Genomic DNA, 27,692 nt, shown 5'->3' with positions numbered 1-27,692 from the left:
CCCTTTTTTTGGTATTGATATACATTATGATGTAACAGAAATCAGTGATCAGCTTCTCAAAATTCATTAGTAACAAATTTTACATAAAATGACTTTCTGAGTTTTTGCAAACCATGGTCAGTCTTTCAAAATTTTATGGTGAATCAGAAATTGATTTTAGTTAGAAAAATATGAAGAAAACCTAACAAAACATTTTGCATAGATGTTCAAGGAGTAGTGTCATCTGTATGTAAGAAAAAAATAGAATTTATGCTCTATATGGACACATCCAGAGGAGTGCGCACATGCATCTAGCAGCATCTCAAACCCCTTTGGGATGCTGCAAGAGGCACGTGTGGGAATGAAAAATGTTCCCCATACTGCAAGATTGCAGCTCAAGGGCAAAATTAGACCCCTGGATATCCAGGGGTAAAAAAAAAACTGCTCTGCAGAACAGTGGGGCAAGGCACAGTCCCAGACCACATCTGGAGGCAACACAGGAGTCGATCCTCCAGGAGAGATGCTCTGGTTTCTGACCGGAGTGTCTCTGTGGTACTCCTGCTGCCCCTGGCACTGTCAAAGGTAAGTTAGTGACATGGAGTGAGGGCGTTTATGTGTGTGGGTGGGCGTGAGTGGGTGTGAGGAGTGGTAGGGGATGTTGGCGGGGTGTTGGGAGTGAAGGGGGTTGTCAGGGACTATGGGGAGTGGTGGGGGATGTCACAGAGGTGTTGGGAGTGGATAGGGTTGTTGGGGGCTATGGGGAGTGGATGGGGATGTCGGGAGGTGTGGGGAGTAGTGGGGAGGATGTCCCAGTGGGTGGGTATGTGGAGGCACTTGAGTGGGAGCTGCCACATGCCTGCCCCCCACTCGGCCCCTGTGGTGCTGGTGGCAGAAGGCAGTGTGGCTGTGGCTCTGCTGCAGGCATAGCAGGCAGTGACATGGTGCTGTGTGATGTGGGCTTCTACATGCTGAATGGACCTGGCCTGGCCTGCCAGTGCACAACCTTGGATGGGCCAGGCCAGGTCCATTCAGCATGTAGGACTTCGGGTCACACTGCACCATGGCACTGCCTGCTATGCCTGCTACACAGCCACAGCCCTGCTGCCTGCTGCTGGGTGCACTGGGTGGGAGGAGGGTGTGGCATGTAGTCACAGAATGCCGTGCAGGGAGTGGGAAGGGGAGTGGGGTCATGGTGGCCTACCACTGCCACAACCACCAGAAGGACCAGGGGGACTGAAACTGATGCTGCACTCAGTTGATCCCAGTGGGGGGCAGGCTGTGCTCAGGCCAGGCTCAGCTGTGGGACCATGGGCCTCCAGGGCTGGGGGTGGATGGCTCCCACCACTGTGCATACCATGGGGGAGCTGGGGCAGGGAGCCCCTCTGGGCTCCCCAGCACTGCACCCCTGCATGACCCCCTGGGTTCTGATGTCCCCAAGACTGAGCCCAGCCAAGGCCCCAGGAACAGTGAATGCAGCCCCGGCCAGGACGGACTGTGGGACACTTGGAGCCCAGCAGCTCCTACAGAGGCAGTGCCAGGGAGCCCAGGGGGTTACATGGCCCCATGTCTGTGCACAAGGCAGTGGCAGCTCTAGCTGCAGCCTCTGTTCTACCTCTGCTCCCCGCTTCACTGCCCCTGCTTTGATAGCAGTGTAGTGCCATTTGAGTCCTGCCGCTAGGAAGGCTGGGTTGGGCAGTGAGGCATGTGTGTGTGCGCACGTGTGTGTGTGTGGCGTGTGGCTAGGTGGGTGGCTGAGTGTGTGTGGCATGTGGCTGGATGTGTGTGGTGTGTGGCTGGGTGGGTGTGTCTGGCTGCATGGCTGGGTGTGGCATGTGGCTGGGTGTGCTTGTGTGGTGTGTGGCTGGGTGGGTTGGTGCCATGTGGGTTGGTGTGTGGGTGTATATGGCTGGGTGGATGGCTGTGCCTGGGTGGCTGTGTGCCTGGGTGAGTGGGTGTGTGTGGCATGTGGGTGTATGCGTGTGAGGCGTATGGCTCTGTGTGTGTGTGTGTGTGTGTGTGGTGTGTGGGTGGATGTGTGTGTGTGTGTGTGAGGCATGTAGCTGGGCGTGTATGTGGCTGGGTGTGTGGGTGTGTGTTAGGTATTTGTGTCAGGCACACGGGGCTGGACATAGAGCATGGGGGGGAGTTGTGTGCAGTTGGGTATGGAGCAGCGGCAGTGCAAGGTAGTGTTTGTTGTATTTGCATCCCCACTGTCTGCCTGTCATTCTTGATGGGCACTGTGCTAGTCTATTATATTTGTTTAATAGTGAATACAGGATATCTGGAGACACACTTGCCAAGGACTAAAACAACTTTAGGGTTGACAGGGGTGGATTCATGATTTGGTAAATGTGGGTGAGAAAGCAGAACTGAACTGAAGGGTGGTTCCACTCCACTCTGCTCCATTCCACTCCAGCCTCCTTCCTCCCTCCCCCACCAGTGTGGGCAGACCACGCCACTGGAGCCTCTGGGGACTTTATTGTAAAGTCCCCAAAGCATATACAAATCTCTCCCTTCCCCGCCATGCTCAGAGGCACATCTCCTTTCCTTCCCACCCTCTCCTGCTATTACTGCTTTCCCCACTGTCCTGGGGTAGGTGAAGCTTCAAAGCCCCTCCAGCCAGGCTACAAGGGGGCTGGACTCAGCTGGGATAGTAAGTAGCAGTGGTAGCAGTAGCAGTGAAGATGGGCAGAAAGTGGGTGCTCTTACCCTGCCTGGCCCCCCCAGGAACCACCCCTACCCATAACTTCTGTTGCGGTCATTGTTCCCAGTTAAGCCAACTGGCTGCAGTGGGCAGAAATGTCTTGAAGCTTTCCTGGCCCCCCAGGACAGTCAGGAAAGTGATAGCAGCAAGTTAGGCAGGGAGGAGGAGGGAAGTAGAAAAAAGGGGAACTGCCTCTGAGCATAGTGGGGAAGGAGGAGAACCATTATTGCTTTGTAGACTTAAAAAAAGTTCTCAGAGGCTCCCATGGCACTGTCCAATCAGAAAGAAAGGTGAAGATGTGCCCCTACACCACTGCTAGATCTGCCCCTTAGAGTTGAGGAATTTTTACCTTTTGTACCTGTATTTTTTACTTTTTCACTTGTGAAAACATTAGGCAAAACTTTCCATTTACATCAAAGACCACCATAGGAGAGACATTAAGTTGTTACAAATAAACTTGTTCTTTTCTTTGATTGGCTAGGATGAAGAACCTCGTAGATAATGATTTGGTCTGCAATACATTGTCAGTAGATCTTAATTATCTAAGATAGTCAATACTATTTCTAACATTTCTATGTCAGGGAGGTCAGGGAAGCTAGGGCACTTTCTGTATGGTGAAGAAGGAAGGGTAGTGAGAAGAGTAATGAAGATGAAAGCCAAAGGGAACAGGAAAAGAGAAAGGCCAAGGTTGTGACATAAGGGTGTAGTTGGGGAAGATGAGAATAACCTGGAAATAAAAACAGAAGATGCTCCTGACTGGAACAAACAGAGAAGGAAGATTCAAATGACTGGCATTACAATTGATTGGAATCAAGGTGAAGGAGAGACAGATGACTTCAGATATTGACTGATGTCCCTCAAAGACTTCAATGGGATTGCTCAAGGTGAGGCATGACTCACTCTTTATACAGATGTGTTTAGGTAGTTCAGATAGAGCAGGATAGACATAGGCATCTTAGAAATTAACTGGTATAGAGGTATGAGCTTTCTACTCATACTAGAAAAATCTACTTGGTCAGATGCCAAGAACATCCATTCAGGAGGGATATGAACATCATCGAGAGGGTCCAGAGGAGGGCCACTCACATGATCGGGGTCAGCAAGGCAGGCCCTACGAGTGGAGGCTACGGGACCTGAACCTGTTCAGCCTCCACAAGAGAAGGCTGAGAGGGGATCTGGTGGCTGTCTACAAACTGGCCAAGGGGGACCACCAGGCTATGGGACAGTCCCTGTTCCCCCGAGCACTACCAGGAGTAACGAGGAATAATGGCCATAAGTTGATTGAGAGTAGATTCAGGCTAGATATCAGGAGGAACTACTTCACAGTCAGGATCTGGAACCAACTTCCAAGGGAAGTGGTGCTCGCTCTTACCCTGGGGATCTTCAAAAGGGAGCTATATAATCACTGAGCCAGGGTCGTTTGACCTCAGCATTCTTTCCTGCCCATGACAGAGGGTTGGTCTTGATGATCTGCTCAGGTCCCTTCTGACCCTACCAATTATGAAACTATGAACACTCATCAGAATTTGGATCTTTGTACAGGAATCAGAATTCAGCACTCTGTTTTTCCAAACTACTGAGTAAAAACATAGGTATGATTCTGGCCAAGAAATGTGTAATGAGAAATGTGTAACTTTTTCTTTGGCTGTCAGGAATCAGAATCTAAACATAACTCGCTTTCAACAAGGAAAATCTTTTACTGAATGAGTGGCAAGCCTTTATTCACTGTCATTGTCATTGTTAAGTAGACAAGCAGAATAAGAGAATGGAAGGAAGAAGCACTTAATTATTCAGTACTTAAGGATTGCAATAAGGTGTAACAGGGAACCCTATAATAGCCCTGTTACAGTGAGGAAGGGGGCAGGGAAGGAAAGGCAGTGGGGTCTCTTCAAGGCCCAAACTTTTGTAGCCAAGAGAAAGGGGTGATTATCTCCAGTAAGGAGGAACCCAGCCAGCACAGACAGGGCGGGGAAGATCCTGGTTATGAAGGTTCACCCCAGCTAGATAGAAAGGGGTAAGCAGCTTGCAGTATAGAGGGGGATCATGGACCCAGAGAAGGGATGAGGACAGGTGCTGGGCAGGAGCTCACACTTGCAAAGCTCAACCCTCAGTCAGTCAGCTGCAGGACCTAGCAGAGGGAGGAAAGCAAGAGATTGAGCACACCCACAGGCAACTGGTGCGGGAGGGGCACGTGCTCCCTCTGAGATTGGCTCCTGACTCAGGACTGCTCAGGACAGGGCAGTTTTTTTGCTGCACAGGCCAGCGGCATGTTGGGGTGAGGGGGAGTCACTAAGCCATGACAAAGAAGTACAAGAGTCACTATGGGGCTTTTGGCTTGCCCTTGGGCCCAGCCACATATTGTGCCCCCCAAGACTCAGGAGGCACCAGTCACCCCTGAGCATACCTACACCCAGAGAGCAGAAAGACCAGTCAACTGATGGGGGGTGGGGAGCATGACTGACTGAAATACAAATTCTCCCCAGGCCAGAGGAAGAAGACTGGCCATGGCAGTGGAGGGAGGCAGAGCTCCACAGGGAGGCAAGGGCAGGAACCCCTCCAGCCAGGAGAGCTGATGCCTGAAAGGAGAGATGTCCATCAACCCAGAATGAAGGAGCAAGTGCCTGGAAATACTCAGGACCACCTTTCTTTTCCTTTCTTTTATTTTCTTTTGTTTGTGACTTGGAAGATCCAGGGAAAGGGATACTAACTTGGAGGGCAGTTTTATATTCACCCTGGAGGAGACCCAGGGAGAGGTTGAGTATGCACAAATAGACTAAAAACTGTTCATTATAACACCACAGGGGCCCAGGGAGATGGGGTATCAGTACAAGCCTGCTTGCTGTTCTATTTTTTATTCTTCTTTCTTTTTGTTCTCATGACAAGAGTAACACCTGGTGGACTAGGGTGGCAAGGATGCTGCAAACCACAGTGCCCAGCAGTGCACTGAGATTTTTCCTGTGATTTTTTTTTGTGGGGGGACTTTGATGACTTTCCGGGGTGGGAGGGAGCGGATGAGAAATCTGGAGTGGAGCCAGAACTCAGACTGGCCAGATCCTGGGCAAAAGGAGGACTAAAACAGACTGGAGCCTAGCAGATCGAACATCCACCTGCTAGCAAAAAGTGCCAGGGACAAGAGAAAGAGAAAGGAGACAAAGCTCTGTATGTCCCTGGCAGATTAAGAGCTGAAGACACAATAGAGAGACAAGGAACCCATGGCCTAGTCTTATGTTCCTTAAAGACAGCCTCTCAGAATAACATCTCGGTTAACACCAAGACATGGCAGGAAAGAGACAGAGAGAAACGGGGCCAGCCTAGTAGACCAGAGTAGGTAGCCAGGTACGGTCCCACTACAAGGGGGACCCCACTTGTCTCTGGAGGAGCACCCTATCACATAATATTATGTCTACATTGCATCATATCTGTATGCTCATTTAATTTATCCACCTGGCCCACCATGTAAAACAAAATGCTTTTTTGAAAATGCCTTGGTAGAAGGTGAACTGGGAAACAGAATAGTTTAAGCATTTGTTTAAATGATTTCTTGTGAAAACATAAGCCAAAACTTTCCAGTTACACCATAGACTAAGATTTGTTCAATAGTTTAAAATAATTTAATCATAATGCCAGTAAATTAGAGGGTATGAGATACTACAAGATACTACAACTAGCTAAATTTACCCAGACTATACAAGTGCAAATACAGTTGTGCAGCCTGATGTATGGGTCAAGATAATTTGGTTGAAATAATCGTGGTAGGAAACTCTTCTGTATAAATATGCACACTAAATGTTCCCATTTCATGAAAGCATTTTAGAAAGTCATTATGTGTAGCATGACTCTGTGTAATGCAGATAGTGCTAAAGATGCATTAGAGAATTTGTTCAAATGAACTAAGCAATCTTGTGCTATTTTGAGAGAAACTGTGGAAAACCAAATATAATTTATTTTAAAAAGAAAGTACATGAGACTTCTGTTCTCTTCTGTTTCATATTGCATTAGGTATTGATCACATTTTGCTGTTTTATAAACTTTAATCTTTAAACATTTATTAGTACAGTGAATCTTTATTCTTGTACACTGTTTGGATTATCCATTAAAAGCAATTAGTTCTCTTCAAATAGATAAACAAATACCCTCCAGTGACTACCTAACAAAACTAATGCTGCTCTAAGAAATTGCTTTAGAAAAACTTCTGAAATGCTAGGTACATTTGGAGCTGATAAAAAAAGGTGGATTGGATTTGGTTAGCTGTAAAAAAATGTCTTCAAAGGTCACTTTTTGAATATTGATGCTCCTCCTCCAATGTTCATTGCATGGAAATTTATGTTAAATAAAAGACACCTTGCCTACAGCACAAACCATTCTCACAAAACTTCTGGCTGCCCACTCCACTGGAACTACATGATAAAAGTATCAGATAATGGTTTGAATAGTCTTATCTTCTTTTCTTTATGTATATGTTGCAGAAAGAAATCATCAACCTCTGCAAACTTCTTTGAATGGTAAGCATAACTTTATATTTTTATAGATCAAATAGAATCATAACTGCACATGTTCTTTTGCATTTTTAGAATACATTTTATGTACAAGATAGATTCTCTTGAAATGTATATTTTAGGTGTAAATTTTGCATAACTAATCTTTTAACATTAATATGTTAACATAATATTTTAGTATAATAATATAATATTTTAATATAACATAAATTATTGCGTAATTAAGGCAAGCACAACTGCAAAAGCAATTGGAAACAAGGAGTGGGAGATCGCTACAATTGTTCTTACTAGGTGCCACTGGTACCCAAGAATGTCAGAGAAACTGATAGCTACCCTTAGTATAAAATTAAAAAAAAATGTTAGTAGAAGCCAGGGAGAAGATAATTGCCTGGACAGTAGGTTCAAGGGAAGGCAGATATATGTAGGGAAGAAAGGAAGACAGTGATAAAGCAGCCTAGAATAGCTTAAAACAGAATGTCTGATTTACATTTTTCAAGAATAATAAACAGTGCAGTGGCAAGGAAATTTGGCACCTAGGGCAAAGCCCACAGCGGCAGCCCACCTTTGTCCCTTGAACAGATCTAGGGGGCACATACCCCTAATGCTTGCCTGGGAGTGCACGCAGTGGTGGGAGCTGCCCACCCCCACCCCCACCCCCGAACGAGCTGCTCGTGGCTTCATCCTGTGCCTCTCTCTGGCTGGGCAGCATCTGTTGGCACCCCTTTGCTTTAGCACCTAGGACATTACCCTGCTTGTCCCCCCCGCCCTTTGTTACAGCACTGATACTAAATATACTTGTAGAAAAGACTGTAATGAATGAATGACACATGCCAGTGGTTTCCTAATACTCCTTGTTCATGAAAGTGGTACCAAAAGGATGGGGCTATATAGTACATGAGACATTCCCTCTGGGCCGTTTTTGTGGATGGATAATTTTGAGACCTCTGTTTAAATAACAAAAGTGCTTTCAGAGCACAGGCACTATGCACTACATTAGCAGCATTAATGGTTTCTCCTCTGCAAAAGCATGTCATTATGCTCCCTTTTTAAGTCAAAATCTCCAGTTGTACAATTTGATACAATACTATGATATAGCACTCAGTTTTCAAATGAAATACCAAGTTGTAACTTTTCTATTTCTAGTTACTATTTCTTTTTGCTTCTCACTGTCTTACTACAAAAGCTGTTTTTATATGAACACTTGAAAATGAGTGGCTCTTACTGCAAGATTTGCACGCACCTGTCTAAATGTATTTCATGTGCATATCACTATTTTAATTCCTAAGTCCAAGTGCAATAACTTTTAGAAGACAGTTCCGTAATTTGTGTTTATAGGAAGTACACCAGATTGCCCACAAAGTAGAAAGATTCAAAGACAATTGTCTTAGAGTTGATGGTGTATTTTCAATAACTAACATTCAGCTTTAACTTTCAATTTGTGTGAACTTTCAACAGTTCAATTAATAGCAGAATAAATATCAGTGTGCTGAAGAATGAGTCTTAGTTACTCCAGCTTCTGACATTATATGCCATAATCTCATTTCTTCTCATAAAGAATATTTTGAATTATTGGGAGAGATCCTTAGCTAGTGATTGTTGATCCCCAGAGACATTCTGGGAACCAAGGCAGGCACCCAGAACAAAAAAGTGAAATGATGAAATCCCCAGTAGGAACCAGACATGCTTTTTCCGTGGAGAGGGCCTAACTCTCAGCATTTCTCCATCATTTTGCAGAACAGAGGGGCACTGGTACCATTTAAAATGACAAGGAAAACACTGTCCATTATATAAATAGGGTAAAATTCCCAAGAATGTGTTTAGTCCCCCAAAAGTATTCAGTCTTACAAGATCTGACTCTGCTACAGAAGGTCAAAAAGGTTCAGGATACAGCTAACAAAATCTCTGTTGTCATGTAAAAATGAAAGGAAACTGTTGTTTCAGTCCTACAAGACATAACAGATACCACTCATCACCACTGGTAAAAAAACACTGTTCGGTGAGTCACCCACTGCAACCCACATCCTCAATGTGGCCTTACACCCCCTTGCGGTGGTCTTGGCTCTGGGAATCCTAGTATCAGTTATCCATTGTGTGCCTATTTGCTGTATGCAAAAGCTCCTGGCCAGGTTGGAGGCTAGAATGAAAAAAAGAAGTTAAAGGCTTGGATGAGGGGCTTTGGCAATTCTTGGGGGTCTCTGGTATCCTGGGGCAACACCCACCAAAATAAATACTGAAGTAAATAAATTGAAATAGACTTCAATGGCAAATGTAATGATGAAATACAAACCCGATATGAATGTTGCAATAGTACTGATAAGGCATATCGAGAAATTGATTACAAATGATGAAATGCATACACACCTAAAGAAATAATAATTTTAACAATATTTGAAAGAAATTAATCTTACATTCTCTTATGTCTGGAGGTTTTAAAGCCTCTAATGGAAATCCAGCCTGTTAGGGACAAGCACTTTTTACTTAGGTTTAAAAACCAAGTGTTAAAGAGTACTTATAGTTTCATAGTTTCATAGTTTCTAGGGTCAGAAGTGACCTGAGCAGATCATCTAGTCTGACCCCCTGCAGGAAAGAATACTGGGGTCAAACGACCCCAGCAAGATGTTCTTCTAACCTCCTCTTAAACACCCCCAGGGTAGGAGCCTGCACCACCTCTCTTCGAAGCTGGTTCCAGACCCTAGCCACCCTGACCGTGAAGTAGTGCCTCCTGATATCTAACCTAAACCTACCCTCTGCCAGCTTGTGACCGTTATTCCTGGTCACTCCTGGCGGTGCTCGGGGGAACAGTGACTCCACCAATGCCTGCTGATCCCCCCTGACTAGTTTATAACAGGCCACAAGATCCCCCCTCAGCCTTCTCTTGTGGAGGATGAACAGGTTCAGGTCCCATAGCCTCTCCTCATAGGGCCTGCCCTGCTGTCCCCTGATCATACGAGTGACCCTCCTCTGGACCCTCTCCATGTTGTCGACATCCCTCTTGAAGTGTGGCACCCAGAACTGGACGCAGTACTCCAACTGCAGCCTGACCAGTGTCGCATAGAGGGGGAGAATCACCTCTTTGGACCTGCTCGAGATGCATCTGTGGATGCATGACAAGGTGCGGTTGGGCTTCCTAACTGCCTCCCCACACTGCCAGCCCATATTCATCTTGGAGTCAGTGATGACCCCAAGATCCTTCTCCGCCTCTGTGCTGACAAGAGGGGCGTTCCCTAACCTGTAGGTATGGTGCCGGTTGTTCCTCCCGAGGTGCATCACCTTGCACTTGTCTGTGTTGAAACCCATCCTATTCTCATCCGCCCACCCTTGTAACCTGTCTAGGTCTGATTGTAGCCTGTTGCATCCTTCCAGTGTGCCCACGTCCCCCCCCACATCTTAGTGTCATCAGCAAATTTGAACAGGGTGCTTTTTACCCCCTCGTCCAAATCACTGATGAAGATGTTGAACAGTGCGGGCCCGAGGACCGAGCCCTGCGGAACCCCACCGCCCATGTCCTTCCAGGTTGAGAAGGACCCATCCACTACCACCCTCTGGGTGCGGCCCTCCAGCCAGTTGGCGACCCATTTGACTGTGTGGGTGTCTACACCACAGCCCCCCAATTTCTTATCTCAGCAAGAACTGTAGTTCAAGGGTAAAGAGCAACGATTTCAAGGTGATGAGCACCTAGCTGGGGTCATCTGCCCCCAGTGCTCTTTCCTGCCCAGGGCAGGGGGTCGGACTCAGTGACCTACTGAGGTTTCTCCTAACATCTATGAATGTATGAAAGCTAAATTTTTTTACTCAATGATCTGGCTTGAGCTTCATCTCTTACCCAAACTCTGATGGGTCAGCAAATGCTATATTATATCATCATTAAGTAGCTTTAAGGTCCTACTATGACCTATATGATGGCTTAGCTCCACTATTTGTTCTTGACTTATGAAAGATTATTGTATCTAAACAAAATATAACTTAGTCTGCTATTAATAAATATGCTGAATTCTTCTACCTGTTTTATATATATACACTCTTGGAGGAAAAGGTTTCTTCTTGCTTAGAAACCTCTTTCAGCTAAACATAGTGGTAGACAGAGTAGGATCTGCTTAATAGATGATCTTTTGGGCCTGAGTAAACAGAATTCCTGATTAATGGAAAATTCCATTGCAGTAGTAAGGCTGTTATCTGTAAAATTTCAGTGGGCACTTAGACTATAGAAGAGATCTATGTAAAATTGGGATGAGATGCTATCTGTATGGACAGCAATAGTAGTCTAGAATGTGGAGCTGATGTGGAAAGATCAAGATAGTAACAGAAATAGGAAGTATACATTCAATATTGTTTAATACAGTTTCACAGACCATAGAAAACAAAAGTCTGCATGCACCCAAAGGAGTTGTGTAAAAAATGGGATTTACATGGAAAACTACATATTTATGTCCAAGAGCACAATCCTCAAAACCCTAGAAGCACTTACGTTTTCACCATTAATGTTTACTAACATGCCTAGAATTGTGCCTTTGCACATTCCCAGAACTGCTACAATCTTGTCAGCATTGCTTAACAGCTATCTCACAAGCCTGAGTGACAGGGATTCGCAAACAAAACATTCTGTACTGAGTTCTTGAGGGGCTTCTCCAATGTGTATGCTTAGAAAGCACATAACACACCCGGCAGGAGTGAGCTCTACACAAAACACAGTGGTCATGGATACTTTCTTTCAAAAATATGGAAAGAATAGAGCGATGAGACACACCTTTTATAAAAGAGTCAATTATATACAGCACTCACCTAGGAATTGGGTAAACCTGAACTCTAGACTCTCTTGGACCTAAGAAGCTTCAAACCCCTACATCTGACCTCCTAGAAGAATGTCCTTCCTATCACACCAAAGGCAAAGAATTCAGGATATCTGGGACAAAATAAGGGACAGCATGACTGTAGCTTAATTGTTAGCTACCTACTCAACTGAGAAGGTGAAGTCCTAATTTCTGGTCTTTACTAGTTTGCATTTTTTACCCAATGACAATTTAATATAAACTACAGAAAGCATCTTGGGAGCAAGGACCAAAACCTTGGTTTCTCCTTTCCCAGGTGTCTACTTTGGTGACTATGCTGGAGTCATAATCGCTCCTTCTTGCTCAATGACCCCCACATTCTTTTCTGTACAATGGCACAGACCCAACATCTATGAAGAGAGATACTAGAATAGACCAGTCCAGATGTAGGATTTTATAAAAGGGGAGTGCAGACAGCGTGGCACATCATCACATGTAACACAACACATTTTTCTCCTGTTAAAGAGAAACTAGGTGTTGTCCTAATATGCTAGTGGGCTAGCACTAAATTATTAGGTTTAAGATCAAAACAAAAACAAATATAACTATTAGAATGTGCAGTGATTTGCTATTTTATACATTAAGCTTGAAAAAATGTAACAAACTAGGCCAAAATTAGTCAAAATATATTGTCATGACTCCTATAGTCATTATAGTTAAATACACATCAGATCAGATTGATAAAACAAAATCTAGCCTTCTTGAGTATTTTAATATAATATCTCTCATACTTCACTGTGGCTGTGTCTACGCAAGACACTACTGGGCAGTAGCAATGAGCTACTGTACAGTAGTTTATTGCTAATGCACAGTAGTGTTGGGGCCACTAACCATGTTGTGATACTCAACATGATACAGTGTACAGTAACAATGATCTACTGCACAGGAGCTTCAGAAAAAATACCTGTGAGGATGCTACTGTGCAGTAGCACCAGCTTGTTTTGACAATGCATCCCATCCAGATTGACATGTAAACTATTGAAATGAAGGGAAATTCTTGGCCTGTCAGTCATCTATACATCTGAGTTAATATTACGACACACTTGAATTAAGGTTTTTAGCTACAGCTAAAAACAGTCTGCAGGGCTCTGAAATAGAAAGGGTATATTGCCAGGAGTGGCTAACAGAAAGCAAAATTGAAAAAGAAAGGATAGTTGGAATAGTGGAACATCAAGACCATTAGAAAGTATAGAGGGTTATTAGCACTTGTGGAGTGGAGAGAGATTAACAACAATCAGAGAGATGATCATGAGCCATGAAGTCAATTGACTGTATGATTGTTGCCTGCGTAGAAATGCCACTGGCTCTCCTACGCAGTTTCGTTTTAAAGTTTGGGTGGAACAAGAATCAAAGGAGAGGTGCAACTGCTCTACTTCACCACCCCCTGGATCCACCTCTGGAGCAGCCTATAAGGGGGATGTGTTCTTAGAGGCAAGAAATGGTGTGAATTCCCTCAGAGTGAGAAGGACATAAAACCCAAGAGGTCTCTGTCTCTGACATCATCCCAGATGATTGCTATATCTGCTAAACTACTGTATTTTCCCCTCTGCTATATTTTAGAATAAAAATGTGACCACCACCTCAGGTGACTTAGGAACCTAATTTCAAGCAAGATCTCCAAGCTATGAATCCTGATTTGATCTGACTAAGGGTACATCCCTGTGCGTTCTAGTTGTCACTGAAGAGCATGGTCCTACCCACCTACTCCCAACTGCATGTACCAGTCCTGGAAATGTGATGGTAAGGATACTCTGGGAATGCCCAACCCACACTGCTACCCCTTAGATCTATGTGTGCTCTAGAATGGCACCAACTAGCTACCCCACCAGGAGATTGGGGCAGGGGGCTGGGACCTAACTCATCCCTGCAGCTCTTTCCAAGCCCTGTGTCTCTGTCACTCGGGACAGGTGACCAGGACAATGCCAAAGAAATTTCCTAGCTCCTAACCAGGACAGCTTCCAGCCTCTGTCCTGCATGTGGGGTGGAGGCTGGGGGGCCTGTTCCCTACTCAGCTCTATGAGCATGAAGCTGGATGGGGAACAGGCTGGGGAACAAGCTGGGGAGATAAAAGTCGTGGATACGGTTGTGGAACCAGCACTGGGAGAGAAGGACATAGTCTTTACCTGGGCTCCAGTGGCAGAGCCTACTCTGGCAGCAGGGGCAGGGAGAAATCTCCCACCCTCTGGTGGATGGCAGACTGGGAGCAGATTTGATCCTGGTCAAGCATCTAAAGGAGCACTACTGCACCATTACTAATTGAAAGTAAATTTGTTACTTGCATTTGCAGGTAGCAAATTTATTTGTGATTAGCAAGGGTCACTGTGTAGTAAGCATGTGCACATGTAGGCACACATGCTTACTGTGCAGTAAACTGTGCTATTAAGCAGTTAAGTGTCTCATGTAGACGTGCCCATAGGTATCTGAGCTGCTGAAAGAGGCAGGATGCATTCCCTTTTTGCTAGCTGACGTGGTTCATAAAGCACACTGGTTACTGTGAATCCCATTCTCCGGCATTTAACTTCCCCTTTACCTGGTATAGGGATCTTAGGCACCTGATGCGGGGTTATGGATTCCATTCTAGTTGCTGTACACCTAAGGCATATAAACCCCCACTTAGTCCCTTTGTGGATCTATCTCTGAAAGCTTTTGCCAAAGGAATAAACATATGGGTTAAGCTTCTCTCCATTACAGAAAGGCATACCCATTAAGCAGAATACATGTTTTCCATGCTATTATTTGTCAGGCTTCAATTTGCTTCCTAATTAGGGATATTCTTATTATGTGGAGTCCTATATTCAATGTGAATACTCCTTAATTTAACATCACATTAAAGGAAACTGGATTATTGGCATACAAAGATAATGTTACTGTTCTTTATATTTCATAGATTTCATAGACTCATAGACACTAGGGCTGGAAGGGACCTCGGAAGATCATCAAGTCCAGCCCCCTGCCCCACGGGCAGGAAGTCAGCAGGGATCATAGGATCCCAGCAAGATAAACATCCAGATGTCTTTTGAAGGCATTCAGAGTAGGTGATTGACCCACCTCTGGCAATAACCTATTCCAAAGCTTGGGGGCTCCGATAGTAAAGAAGTTCTTCCTTATGTCCAGCTGAAACAGTCATGGAGGGGTTTGTAAACTTATAGGTGGCCATAGGTTATGAGTAGGGCTGTACAAAACTTCAGTTGCTGATTTGATTTGGAGGAGATTCAGCCTGATTCAGCAGCTGAATCTGAATTGAATTGGGAGACCAATAAAAAGGTCCTAATTGATCTGAAGGCTCTGAATCAATTCAGAAAAGATTTGGAAGGGATTTGGGCAGTCCCCGCTTGCCGCCTTAGGGAACTGAACCCAGACTCTGTGCCGGTAAATAGGAGGCAGGGGGGAAAGCTGGGGGGGAGAGGACCATGTGGGGACCCCCTCCAGGCTCCATCCCCTGCCTGCTCCCCCAGACCTCCTGAGCGCCCCTTGCCCAACTCCTACCTGCTCTCCCAGCCCCATCAATGGCTGCTCCACCCAGCCCCAGCATCCTGGTGCTTTAAAAAAAAAAAAAGCCCTGCACTCACCAGATCCTGCAGTGGCTTTTGGGGCCTCTGGGGGCTTGTGGCAGAGCCCCCCTGTGCAGCGCAGGAGTGGGGGATAGCAGGGATTGCCCCCCCACCTGGCAGGAGCCAGTGAGTGTGAGGCTTTTTTTTTAAGTACTGGGATGCTGAGGCCAGGCGGGGCAGACATTAATGGGGCTGGGATTGCAGGCAGGGGATGCGGCCTGTTTGATTCAGAGATTCAGTCGATTCAACAGTGGCCAAATCTCTGAATCAGATTCAGCTGAATCGATTCAGGACAGTGATTTGAATCACCCAATCGAATCACTGTACCCTGACTAGGTGGAATCCAAATCCGAAGCAAATACTAGCCACTTCACACAGGCCTAGTTATGAGTATTGTTATGAGAAGTGCTTATTATGAACTTCTGTATGACCACAGTTTTGTAACATGTTTAGATTGTTAGAGCAAATTCATCTCTGTTAACTGCATCAGTATCTTTAAAGTTACACCAGAGATTAATTTTGACTTACTGAAGTAAATCAATAATGCACAATTCTAAACAATGGTGTCCTACCTATCAGCGTTTTACACAATTCCTTTTTGACATTGCTTCTAATAGGGATCAACTTCTGAGTAATAGCTATAGTTTAACCTTTCCATTTATTGGGGCAAAGCTGCTTAGGGCAACTCCTATGCAGGTAAAACTTGACTTTATTTGGAGCCTGGAGCAAAACTGGGACCTTATGTATTTGCTCTATATGCAATCTAAGTATTAAACAGTCACATTTTCAATGAAAATATGCTCTAAGGTTACCTTCTGTGAGTTTTGCTTGTACTAATGGATCCATGTTTCTACCATTAGTAAGCGCATATTTGAAAGAAAGTGGTAAAAATGTGTTTTTAATTTACTCCAGGGAAAACAGTTATAAGAAGTATTACATTTTGACTGCTTATTTGAATGAGTTCCTTAAGGTCAAGTCATTATGTAGAAATGTGAAGCTGTGGTCAGTATATTTATGATTCCATTTGACTCCTCTTGGGATCTAAAAATGTTTATATTCATATTATTTTTCATATTTCACTGTTTCTTCTGCATATCACTGTAAGGCTCCAAAATGAGAGTAATGTAAACTGGAAGTATAATAAAAAAAATTGATTGAACCATTGGATTGGTAGTGGTGTTCCATTATGCTGAGTTCATAGTTTGACAGTGTTCCATTCTACTTGAAGTGAATGGTAACTGTATGTAAAAAGTAATGATAGATATGGTCTTAACAAGTATTAGTTAAATATAGACAATTTCATTGCTACATTCTTCCATCATAAAGTAAACATTTAATTTTGTATACTGTATTTACAAGGATAATTATTAAGTTAAAATTTCTCACAAAGAGTGAGAGTAATGTAAAGCACAAAGTCCCACTGCCAAAGCCAGATTAGGGATGGAAAGATGGCAGTCAGTGGAAAAATGAACTGGTCCAGCAGCAGTGACAGTTGTTAAAGGAAGAACTAGGAGGGGTACATTTTTTATGTCATCTTTTTTTAATGACACTTTCTGCTCCTTCAGTGGTCCTTTATAGAAAAATATACCCTGAACTTCCATCAGCTTAGCTTACCAGGTGAGAGCTGTGTGGGAACTATTTTTATGTACTGCAAATATTTTTGAGATTTCAAAAACAGACTTTATTTTTTGTGATGAATCAGTGAGAGATTGTGAGAGGTGAGCACTGTCAAAGTAGGTTCTTGAACCAGGGTCTCTCACATTCTAGCAAAATATCTGTAGATACTGTCTAGTGAATGTGGGTTCTCTCTTTCTTATTTAAAAAAGTCCAGTTACCATGCCCATTTTCCATAGCCTTTCTGTAAACATTTTTCTATGCTTTGCTTGTCAGTTTGGTGACACCATTACTGAACTATTTTTTGTCTTATCAGTTTACAGCTGTGCATCTGGGCAAATTATTAGATGACTATGGATGGTACACTGTCCTTGATTTGTACATAGTTTTCAGTGATATCAGTTGGAATACAATAAATGAACTGAATGCAGAATACAACATTATATTTCCTATTACTATTATAGTTTTATAATTATTTATACTCACTGAAATCTGAATGACCTATATATGTGTCTCCATAACTCATTTCATTTCTATTCTTGGCATGATTAAATCCAAACCCTTTAAAACACTTTACAGTACTAAAATTTTGTTCTGTCTTAACCATGTTTCATAGTTTCATAGTTTGTAGGGTCGGAAGGGACCTGAGCAGATCATCTAGTCCGACCCCCTGCCATGGTAAAACCATGGTAACTCAGTTTGCTTCCTTTAACTTCATACTTTTGTGAATAGCGTAAATAGCAGCATTATATGTATTGCAAATGTAATATTTTTGAGTGGATATTTTGAAACTTGGATGATTTCAATGATATGCGGTCAACATATCTGCAATTTTGATCACATTTGCACTCTAATCCCTGTTACTAGCCAATCAGTATTTTTTTCTAAAAAAATTTCTAAAAAAGATATTGTGAGTTTTTCTCTTTGGAAATTTAAATAAATTTGATTCAGCCATTTAAAGCCATGTAAAAATGAAAAAAAAACTACTTTTCTTACATACCCCATTAGAAATGTTGTACTCTTATGCCTTAAAATGCACTTCAGAAAAACATTTCTAAATGAACTGATTATCATGGAAATGTACACTATCTAATCTCCTTGAGCAAAAGAAACAGTTTCAGTCCTCATTCAGGAATACAAAACACTTCAAAACTGAGGAAGACCAGGGGTGTATTTTCGGTTCTAAGGTATTGTTTCAGAAAAACAGAGTAATGGGTGAAATTCTGTTTTCATTTTTGCACCAAAAAGGCCATTCTCTACTCAAGTAAGTAGTGGTGCATATACACAGGTTGTCATCTTCTTCTTGTGTCTCTACACGACATTTGACCATTTTGTTACACATGCCTGTTCTCATTTATTGTACTTTGCAAGATCTTTCATTTTACATGTGCCTTTGAGCAGCAGGCATAGCAGTAGGTGTTGCATAGTCTGAGGTTGAACAGTCACAGGTAGTTGAACCAATGGTATAGCCCCACTTGGTCATTAGTTTCTTGGAACATCTGAGTCCAGTACATACCCGGGGAGGGAAGTGGGGAGACATAGCACAAGTCTTCACATTGACACTGCAGATAATACGTGCACGTTCTGCTAACACTCCAAATCATAATTTTAACACAGGTTGTGAGATTGTATTATCCCTGCATTTGTGGCCATGTAAGCACATGCACATAGGCTGAGCGAGCATGCTCAACCAAGCCCATTTTGGAGGCATAAGTGTGTGTAAGTCATGAGAATGTAGCTGGCCAGAGCCCATGATTAATATGTGTTAGAAGGGCACGATGGGAGGAGGGGAAGGGGAAGACTGCTTTAACCCTAATAGCTGAGTGATTAGGGCACTTGCCCAGGGAACAAAAGCCCCCCAGTCTAGTTCCCCCTTTGCATGGAGAATGAACTTGTATCTCTCTGACTTTTCAGCACAACATTTGAACCATCATTCCATAGGTTTCGTTCTATCCAGGGCCCTCTCCATGCTCCTTCTTGAAGTTGGTCCCTAGTGTTAGCCATTAGAGTAAGGGATGTGGGGCCAGGAGAAAGACAGCTTGCCAGAGGGTGTGTGGTTCAGTGAGATAGCTGCTGCCACCCTGGGTTTTAGCCTGGGCCTTAGATATCAGTGGCTGCATCTACTTGAACAGTGGCCTGCGCAGTTGCACTTATGCAAGTACTAAATGACTGCAGTAACTGGCACTAATACTCAGTACCATTGCTGCATGGTACTTTTTTGATTCTATTGCACAGTAGTAACGAGCTACTGAGCAGTAGCTCGTTACTGCTGTTCAGTAGCATCATGTCACATCATGGTCAGTGCCCACACCACTTCTGCTACAATAATACATGAACAACTGGGGGGGCACCATGGCAATGAGCAGTGAGCGGGGACCGCCCGCAGATGCTGGCATTGGTGTCAGCGAGCAGAGACTGCCCACAGATATTGGTGGTGATGTCGGCGGTGAGCAGTGACTGCTCGCAGACTCTAGTGGCTGCATTAGCAGCAAGGGATGGGGGTAGGTGGCAAGTGGCAACTGCCCCCAGAAGCTGGTGACAGCTTCAGTGGCAGCCAATCTCAGGGGGGGCATGTACCACTCCATGCCTCCCCTATGCATCACCTATGGCATGGTAGCAACAAGATACAGCACAGTAGCTTGTTGCTGCTACACCATAGCATCTTGTGTAGACGTGTTGAGTAGAGCAGAGACTTCTACCGTTTTCCATCTAATGATTATTAAATGCAAGAGGAAGTGACTGAGCTTCAAAAAGAATGCCAGAGAAAGACCTGGATAATGGCTAATCTGTGGCAGGCTGGTTAAGGTACTGTGCTGGAAAGTCTCATTACCTTTGTTATTATTTTCTTAAACTGATTCTTATCTTCATGGCCAGTCCTCAGTTTCTGGTATAACCCACAGTAACTATGTGAAATCAAGAAGCCCAAAGGCTGGCATAACTTTTTAAGAACTGATGAGGTTGAGCCCAGTCCAGTAGTGCAGAAAGAGAGACAAAGATATATATGCTAGGTGCTGGTCCAGGTTTTGTGAAGACAGAATTGTTTCCCTTCTGGTATTATTATACTGGACTTAGCATCACAAGTTGAGTAGTTGTGCTCTATGACACGAACACATTGTAGCAGAATATCCTGATCTGGGAGCTTGATTTCTCAACATCAAGGTTGCAGTATTGCCTTCAGTCTTCCATTTGCTTATTTTTAATTTCAAATAACTGCACTCAAAATTTTTAATGTGCTATTGCCCTGAGCACATGATACAAAATCCTATGGATGTCTAGTAGTTAGTGATATGCTGGAAACTTTAAAGAACTCAAGGAATAGAATAGCACGCTATCAACTTAAAATCTTTTAGGTTATTTCATTTACAGCTGCGCAATCATAGTGAAATCAATGATTGTTAAAACTAATCCCTCACAAAATCAGTTAAAAATTTTGGGGGAAATGTTTGCATTTGTATTTTTTTGTGACTGCTAATACACATTTTTTCCCCAGTGGGTGGAATGTCATATTGGGTTGAGGGGGGAGGAGGGGACTTCCCACTCCTCTCAGTGAGAAAATTTCTCTTCACCTGTAGAAAATAGCAAGTTGCAAACTCTAAATTTGATGACATCTTTGCTGGGGCATGATCCTCTTTGAGGCACTACAAGCTGTTTTGGTTTTACCCAAAACAAATTTCTGAGAGAGAAAAAACCCCCTCAGAGACAACTACGAAGGGTTTTGCGAACTTCTAGAAGTGATTATCAACCCTTTGAAAAGCAAGGGGCACATCTACACATGTGCTTTAATATTACTGCGCATTAAATATTACTGTGTATTAAAGCATAACATTAAAAAGTGCAATTACACTAATGCACAATAAAATAGGCTACTACATATTTTATAGATGTTAGGGCTGGCAGGGACCTCGAAGATCAGCAAGTCCAGCCCCCTGCTCCATTTATTAACCATCACTTTAAAAATGTGCGCTTTCAGTACTGCACATTAGGGCATCCTTATGGGCATTTATTTAGTACCTCACAGTGGGGGTACTAAATTTAATGTGCATTGGGAAAAGCGCAGTAATGCACATATAAATGCAGCCAAGGTGCCTGGCTTGATAGCCTTGTGCCATCCCTCAGGATATGCCAGCTGCTAGCTTTCCTGCATTTTTTTTTTGACTAGAGAAATAACAGAGCAATTCTTCTGCCAAGGAGCTCAGGAAGATGAGAGCTGACAGTGGTCAGCATGGTTTTAAGGATGTGGCTCCCCACTGGACATCTCTGGGTCACGCATGGGGCAGCACTAACCTGGCGGCACCCTTGGGAGGGTCCCCGGTTGAGAATCGCAGCCCTGGCTCCTACGAAACGGGCCTGCCTCACAGATTTTAAATGATCGTTATGGCTTTCCCTGCCAGATTTCTTTTAGATTTCTCTGACTGGAGAGCAGCCCTCCCGGTTAGACCCGTCTCCCTGAGCCCAGCACCTTCCCTGCCTGCCCTTTGCCAGTAAGAGGCGTGTGGGCGGTCCGGCCCAGCCCGCAGGGGGTGTTTCCAGAGCCGGTGCCCGGCGGAGCGATCCTCCGCCTCCCGCGGCCGCCGCGGGCTCTTCCCGCCGGGCTCAGCGCCTGCTCTGATCGTCTCTCAGGTGCCTGGAGGCGGCGCGACGCGGGGCCGGGGCCGGAGCGGCGGGGACCATGAGGCGCTCCTTGCTGAAGCTCTTCCAGGGCGGGGACAAGGCGGCGGCTCGGGACACCTACCACGGCGTCGTGTGCGAAGCGGACGCCGCCTCGGTCGCCTCACAGGACGTCTTCAAGGTAAGCGCGGGCGCGGGGGGCACTCGGGGCTGCCCGCTGCGGGCGGGGGCACACCCGGCATCGGCGGGCACAGCCAGGACAGGTAGAGGCAGCGAGCCGGGTTAGGCTGAAGTCCACAAGACGGCAGCGGGGATTGGCACCTTCTAGACTAACTGCAGCAGCAGTAGTCCATCGGTTGAGCTAGCGACCTGTCTGTCTGCTTCGGATATGTGTCTGTCTGTCTGCTTTGGTTAGTCTAGAAGGTGCAAATCTAACAGCTGACATAGACAGCTATCCATCTGTCTGTCTGTCTGTCTGTCATCCATCTATTTATGTACTTTGGATAACTATCTATCACCTGTCTGTCCATCTACATACTTTGGATATCTACCTATCATCTGTCTGTCTGTCTGTCTATCTACTTACTTCGGTTAGTCTAGAAGGTACAAATCTAACAGGTAAAGATAGAGACTATATCTACTTTATCTAGTTAATACTTTACCTAGATTATCTACTTTGGTTAGTGGATAAGGTTCAAATCTAATAGCTAAAATAGATTATCTATCTATCTATCTATCTATCTACTTACCTACCTACCTACTTTGGTTACTCCATAAGGTGCAAATCTACCCTGCCTTCTGCTCAACTTCAGGCTATATACTTACCTATATAGCACAAGCATTCATGAACTGTAGCTCGCTTCTCAGAGGCTGATCCACAGGAATAGTTACCACTGCATGGGACTGCACAAGTGGGGCTCATGGTTGTACATGCTTGCAAGTGGGCTAGGGACCAGGAAGAGAATTGGAAACCTTAGGACCCTTTCCTCCTGGTGCCTCACTAGCATCCAGGTGTCATGACACACAGGAGCAGGGATGGTAAATGTCTTCTCATGTACTGTCAGGGGAGTTGGTGAGCATGGGGAAGGGGTGAGAAGGGTTTCCTTATGAAGCCAACAGCAAGCTGCCTTTAACCTCAGTGTGAGCATTTTGCAACTGTAGGTCTCAGACAAGTTTGGGACACATTATCAGCAAAGGAGCCAGACTTTATTTTTCAGTCCCAGAACTTTATTTTTTTATTACACTTTCTAAAAGTGACAGAAGTATAAGAGGCAGAAAGCACTCTTTCATATGGAGTGGAAGTGGTTAAGGGTGTGCAGTTTGTTACAGTTTAAGGTTTGGCAAAAATATGTCCAAAGGGTGCCTTTAGTAGGTTTTGCTCTGATTTGTTTTTTGTAATGGTAGTAACAGATCTAGTTCTTCATCACAGGACCCAGCAACTTCTGATGAATTGCTGATAAGAGGTACCCATCAAAGTGCTGCTACCAGAACATGTTTTATTGGTAGCCATATTTAATAAGGAAGCATAAAAAGTAAAAATCCTCATTGCTATGTTCAGCCAAAGCAATTAGTCCATGAATAGAGAAAAAGCATGAGAGCCCCAGGGTTGGAAATATTTCTCATACTCAGGACTGCACAACATTAGTTCTATGAGATCTCCCCTGAAGTCTTAGTGTTGCAGTACCTCCCATAGCTTTTGGGTCAACTGGAATGATTTAAGGAGCCGTACAATTGCATCACACTGTCTCCATACCATTCCAGGTTTGACCTATATTATGTCTGTTTACTGAGGCACAGGGATCTCTCATGGAGCACAACTCTGCAGTGCATAGGAAACAAGTTCAAGGTACTTTCCTCCCCTCGCATAATGCAAAGAAAATCCAGCTACCTTTTGTGGATGAAGGAGGGTTCACCTATGCTTGATCCTAAATAGAAGGCAAACATGCTTTACATTGAGAGACTTAGCTCTATCACAAAGAGTTTATCGCAAAGATGTGGAGGTGACTTGATCACAGTATACAGGTACATTCACAGGATGAAAATACCAAATGCTGATGGGCTCTTTAATCTAGGCATAAAAAGATCCATGGGTGGAAGCTGAGAAAGATAAATTCATGTGAAAAGTGAGGCACACATTTTTAGCTATTAGAACAAGTCATCAAAGAACATGATGATTTTTCTTTCTTTTGATGTTTTCAGGTCAAGACTTAGATGCTTTTTTGGAACATATCATTTAGCTGGATACTAACTATACTTTAGTCACATTAAAAGATTTGGGTTCCATTTTTGGTACCTGAGATATTTAATGGGCTCTGATGTACAGGTCAGATTACGATGATCTAACATAGTGTTTCTCAACCTGTGGGTCATGACCCAAAAGTGGGTTGCAAGGATATATGAAAGGGTCGTGAACAAACTTAAAAAATGGACTCTCCTTTAAAGGAGAAAAACATGAGAAACTATGACTTTTCTCTTGCAGACTGGCAGAGTTCCTGCCTGCCAGGACCTGCTTGGGGTTCCCCATGCCACCCCCCTCCCCCAGCCCACAGACCTAACCTCAGCCCCACACACTGTGTGGCTGGGGCTTGGGGACAGGGGAAACAGAGTCAAGAGTGAGAGGGTCACTAGGTAGGAACTGGCCATTAGTGTTTACAAATGGGTCCTGGTACAAAAAAGGTTGAGAACCACTAATCTAAGAGACTCTTCAGGTCTTAAATTCTAAACATTTGTGAAAGCTCAGCACAGTAAATAGTGCCTGGGGGGGGCAACAAGGGGACACACAAAACAGTTGGTGGGGGGACACAAAAATAGCCACTGTGCAGCAGTGGCTGACTGCACATTCCCTGGCTGAAGCCAGCACTGCCCTATGCTCAGCCACTGTTCCAGGAGTATATCTGTCTTGCTATGTCCCTCTACTGTCTCATCATGAATATGGGGAGGTGAAATCTAGAATATCTATCAAAAAAGCTTGACATTCCAGTTGTATGTAGCAGTGGTCCTCAACCTATTGAGATCCATGGGCTGGAGGAGTGGTGTAGGTGTTGGTCCATGGGCCCAATCTCACATGGTCCATCTTCACGCCTGATCCAGTGCAGGTGGTCCACAGGTGCAAGCTGGCATCCTGGCTTGGCTCTGTGCCCTGGATCCAGCCATGGAGTAGCCCCACATGCTGATGTGACTCAGCATGCAGGACTGTGTCATCTGCCCCCCCCAGCACTCTCCACAGGTCTGGAAATCTGGTGGTGGGGGAGCTGCATTAATTAATGCTGCCATTGCTTCTCTGCTGCCAAATTTCAGACCCCTGAGGAGCTCTGTGGGCTGGATGACATGGTCAGAGCCTGTATAGATTATAGGTTGAGCACCACTACTATATAGCATTCGTTATCCAAATCATTGTGGTAGAGTCAGTAAATCACTCATGCACAACAGGCAAGGAACTTTCCTGAAAGTGGTTAAATTTCTTTTCTCTTAATTGAAGTAAAGATATTGAGAACATAGCTGAAGTGATTTCTTCCTGCCCTATTTTTGCAAGACATGTTTGCAACTGTATAGGCCATCAAGATAAAACAAAAAAAAAGGTTTGATGCCTTTTACTGGTTTGAAAAACTATTAATACAGTTTAGGAACAAAAAGGATATATCTGAACAAGTGCTTTTTCCTGTAAGGTTCTTGAATAATTGCCTATTTCATCAAACATATTCATGATTATGTTTTTCATATAGAAAAACACTAACTATGTAAAGCTCTTGATGATTCTGAAAACAATAGCTTGTATTTACATATTGACTAGGGCTGAAAAGAATTTTATGTGCAGATATGAACTTAAGAATATTCCTGCTTGATGGTTAAAAATGATAGCCTTAGCTATAAACATGAACAGGAGAAAGCTAGAGATGTACTAATGGTCTGGCACTTTGTTTATAGAGAACATGCGAAGTATATGCATCTGTTCATGTGTGTTACAGTGGCTGTCTATAGCCTTGAAACTCAAAAAGTCAAACTATGTTGCTGTTTGGTTATAATCAAATCAAAGGCTGTTTGTTTGCATTTTGTTCTTAATACTTGCAAGCCAGGAAAGTCAGTTAGAAAAAGAAAGAAAAAGAAATCTGATAAATATAGCAGCCAAACAAAGCATTTTTTTCCGTAATAGTGCATCTGAATAGCTGTAACTGGCATTTTGAGTGTCAGATGCAATAGTGGTTACCAGGATTATAACCAAAGTGAAACAAGAAACTGTTGCAAACCAAAAAGAAAAGATCTAAGGTGAAATTGCAGTTTTTCCAAGGGGTTGTAATTTCAATCTTAATTCTTTTACAAGCAATCATAATGACATTCAGCTTAATAGGAAAGACAAAGAGGTGAAGGTGCAAAATATAGTCCTTCATTAAGACATATTACATATATGAATACCTGGGTGAACTAAAGTGTATGGTGCTAGAAACCACATGAACACTTAGAACAATGGGAGAAAGATGCTTGGAATGAAAATATTCAGATGATTCAGAACTGAAATATTGTCAGCTTTTCTTTGTACTTTTCACTGGCACATGTAATTTCCCTGAACCTAAAAACTCATGTACTTTAACATTACTTTAGTGGAATAAATGGAATTTCTTTAGAGTCACATCAGTATAAATAAGGGAAGAATCCAATTCAAATTGCTAAAAATCTATTCGTCCATTATAATGATTAAAATAGTACATAAAAACGTATACGAAATACCAATAGCAATAACAAGATGCTGTTTAGGTCTATATAAACTATTAATGTGGGTAAATTGTTATATTTTGTGTTATTTAAAAATAATATGGAATCAGAAGCTTCACTGTCATACATATACTCAGGAAAAATGATCTCAAACCTGTCAGATGTGGATGCAGTAGGCAGACTAATTAGGCCCCAGCTGGCCAACTGGGTTGGGCCTTGCTGTCCTAATGAGTCACTGTTACCTGCAGGGGTGTGACTGTCTGCTGATTAACAGCAGCCATTTCAGTACCCAGGAAGCTACTCATAAGGATAGATGCCTTTCTAGGTCTGAGTTCCTTGTTCCTACCTCCTGCTTCCTAGTTCCTGTGTACTGGCTCCTTGGTGACTTCTGATTGCAGGTCACATTCTTGCTTCCAGATCTGCTGGTTCCTGACTCCTTGCTCCAGATTACAGCCCAGATCCCAGCTTCCTAAACTGCTAGCTCCCAACTGTAAGGATGATGAATCAGGATATAAGCAGTCAGTCCAAGTGGATTGTACTAGGGCAGGAATTCATCAGTATGGTCAAACCTGGGTGTCAGTTATAGTCCAGGTTTGCAAGCCAAGGGTTCCACACAGTTGATTCAAAGCAGGAGGTCCAAGACAGGAACAGGTGTGTGTTCAAGCCAGAGGTTCAGAGCACAGTAAGCTTAAAAAATTCCAAACAGGCCAGAGGAAGAACAAGGCAATTTGCTGTTCAAATAGCTTGCTATCTGGTCTGACCTTATAAAGGCCCAAGGACTGTTTTCTGTAGCTCTGGGAGATGATTCATCCCAGTCCTTGATTCCTGACTGGGAAGCACGGACCACTGGATCCAGTTTAGACCCCAGCTTCTGGTTCCTGACCTTTTCTGCTCCCAATTCCTTTTGACTCTGTAGGGTCAAGTCTTACCTAGATTTTTAAATATGAAATTTGTGTGTGTGTGTGCACAGTCAGATTCCTTCTAGATGATATATTGACATCTGAGCTTCTATTTTCCTATTAAGTAATAGCTTTCCAGCCCTATTATCCTCTGTGTTATGTCAGCACTCCAGTAGCAGGTGGCAGAACTGAATTTAGTACCAGTCCTGTAAATGCTTAAGTATGTATGTAACTTTATTCACTTGAATAAGCTCATGAAAGCCAATGGAACTACTTATATGAATAAAGTGATACATATGCTTAAATAT

General features: G+C 43.8%; 1 protein-coding gene across 1 annotated transcript in view; it reads left to right on the top strand.

Moving 5' to 3' along the window:
• Positions 1-21,839: 21,839 nt before the first annotated feature.
• The window catches only part of TRPA1 (transient receptor potential cation channel subfamily A member 1), a 67,084-nt gene continuing 61,231 nt past the window's right edge, over positions 21,840-27,692 (top strand). The window contains exon 1 of the mRNA XM_090037339.1: positions 21,840-21,959. Coding sequence (XP_089893465.1) covers positions 21,840-21,959 — 120 coding nt within the window. The remainder of the gene's footprint in view (positions 21,960-27,692) is intronic.

The sequence above is a fragment of the Crocodylus siamensis genome, chromosome 3 (genome assembly GCF_052110815.1).
Source record: "Crocodylus siamensis isolate JL-2025a chromosome 3, ASM5211081v1, whole genome shotgun sequence".
NCBI lineage: Eukaryota > Metazoa > Chordata > Crocodylia > Crocodylidae > Crocodylus > Crocodylus siamensis.
This window is presented reverse-complemented; position numbering and strand designations above follow the sequence as displayed.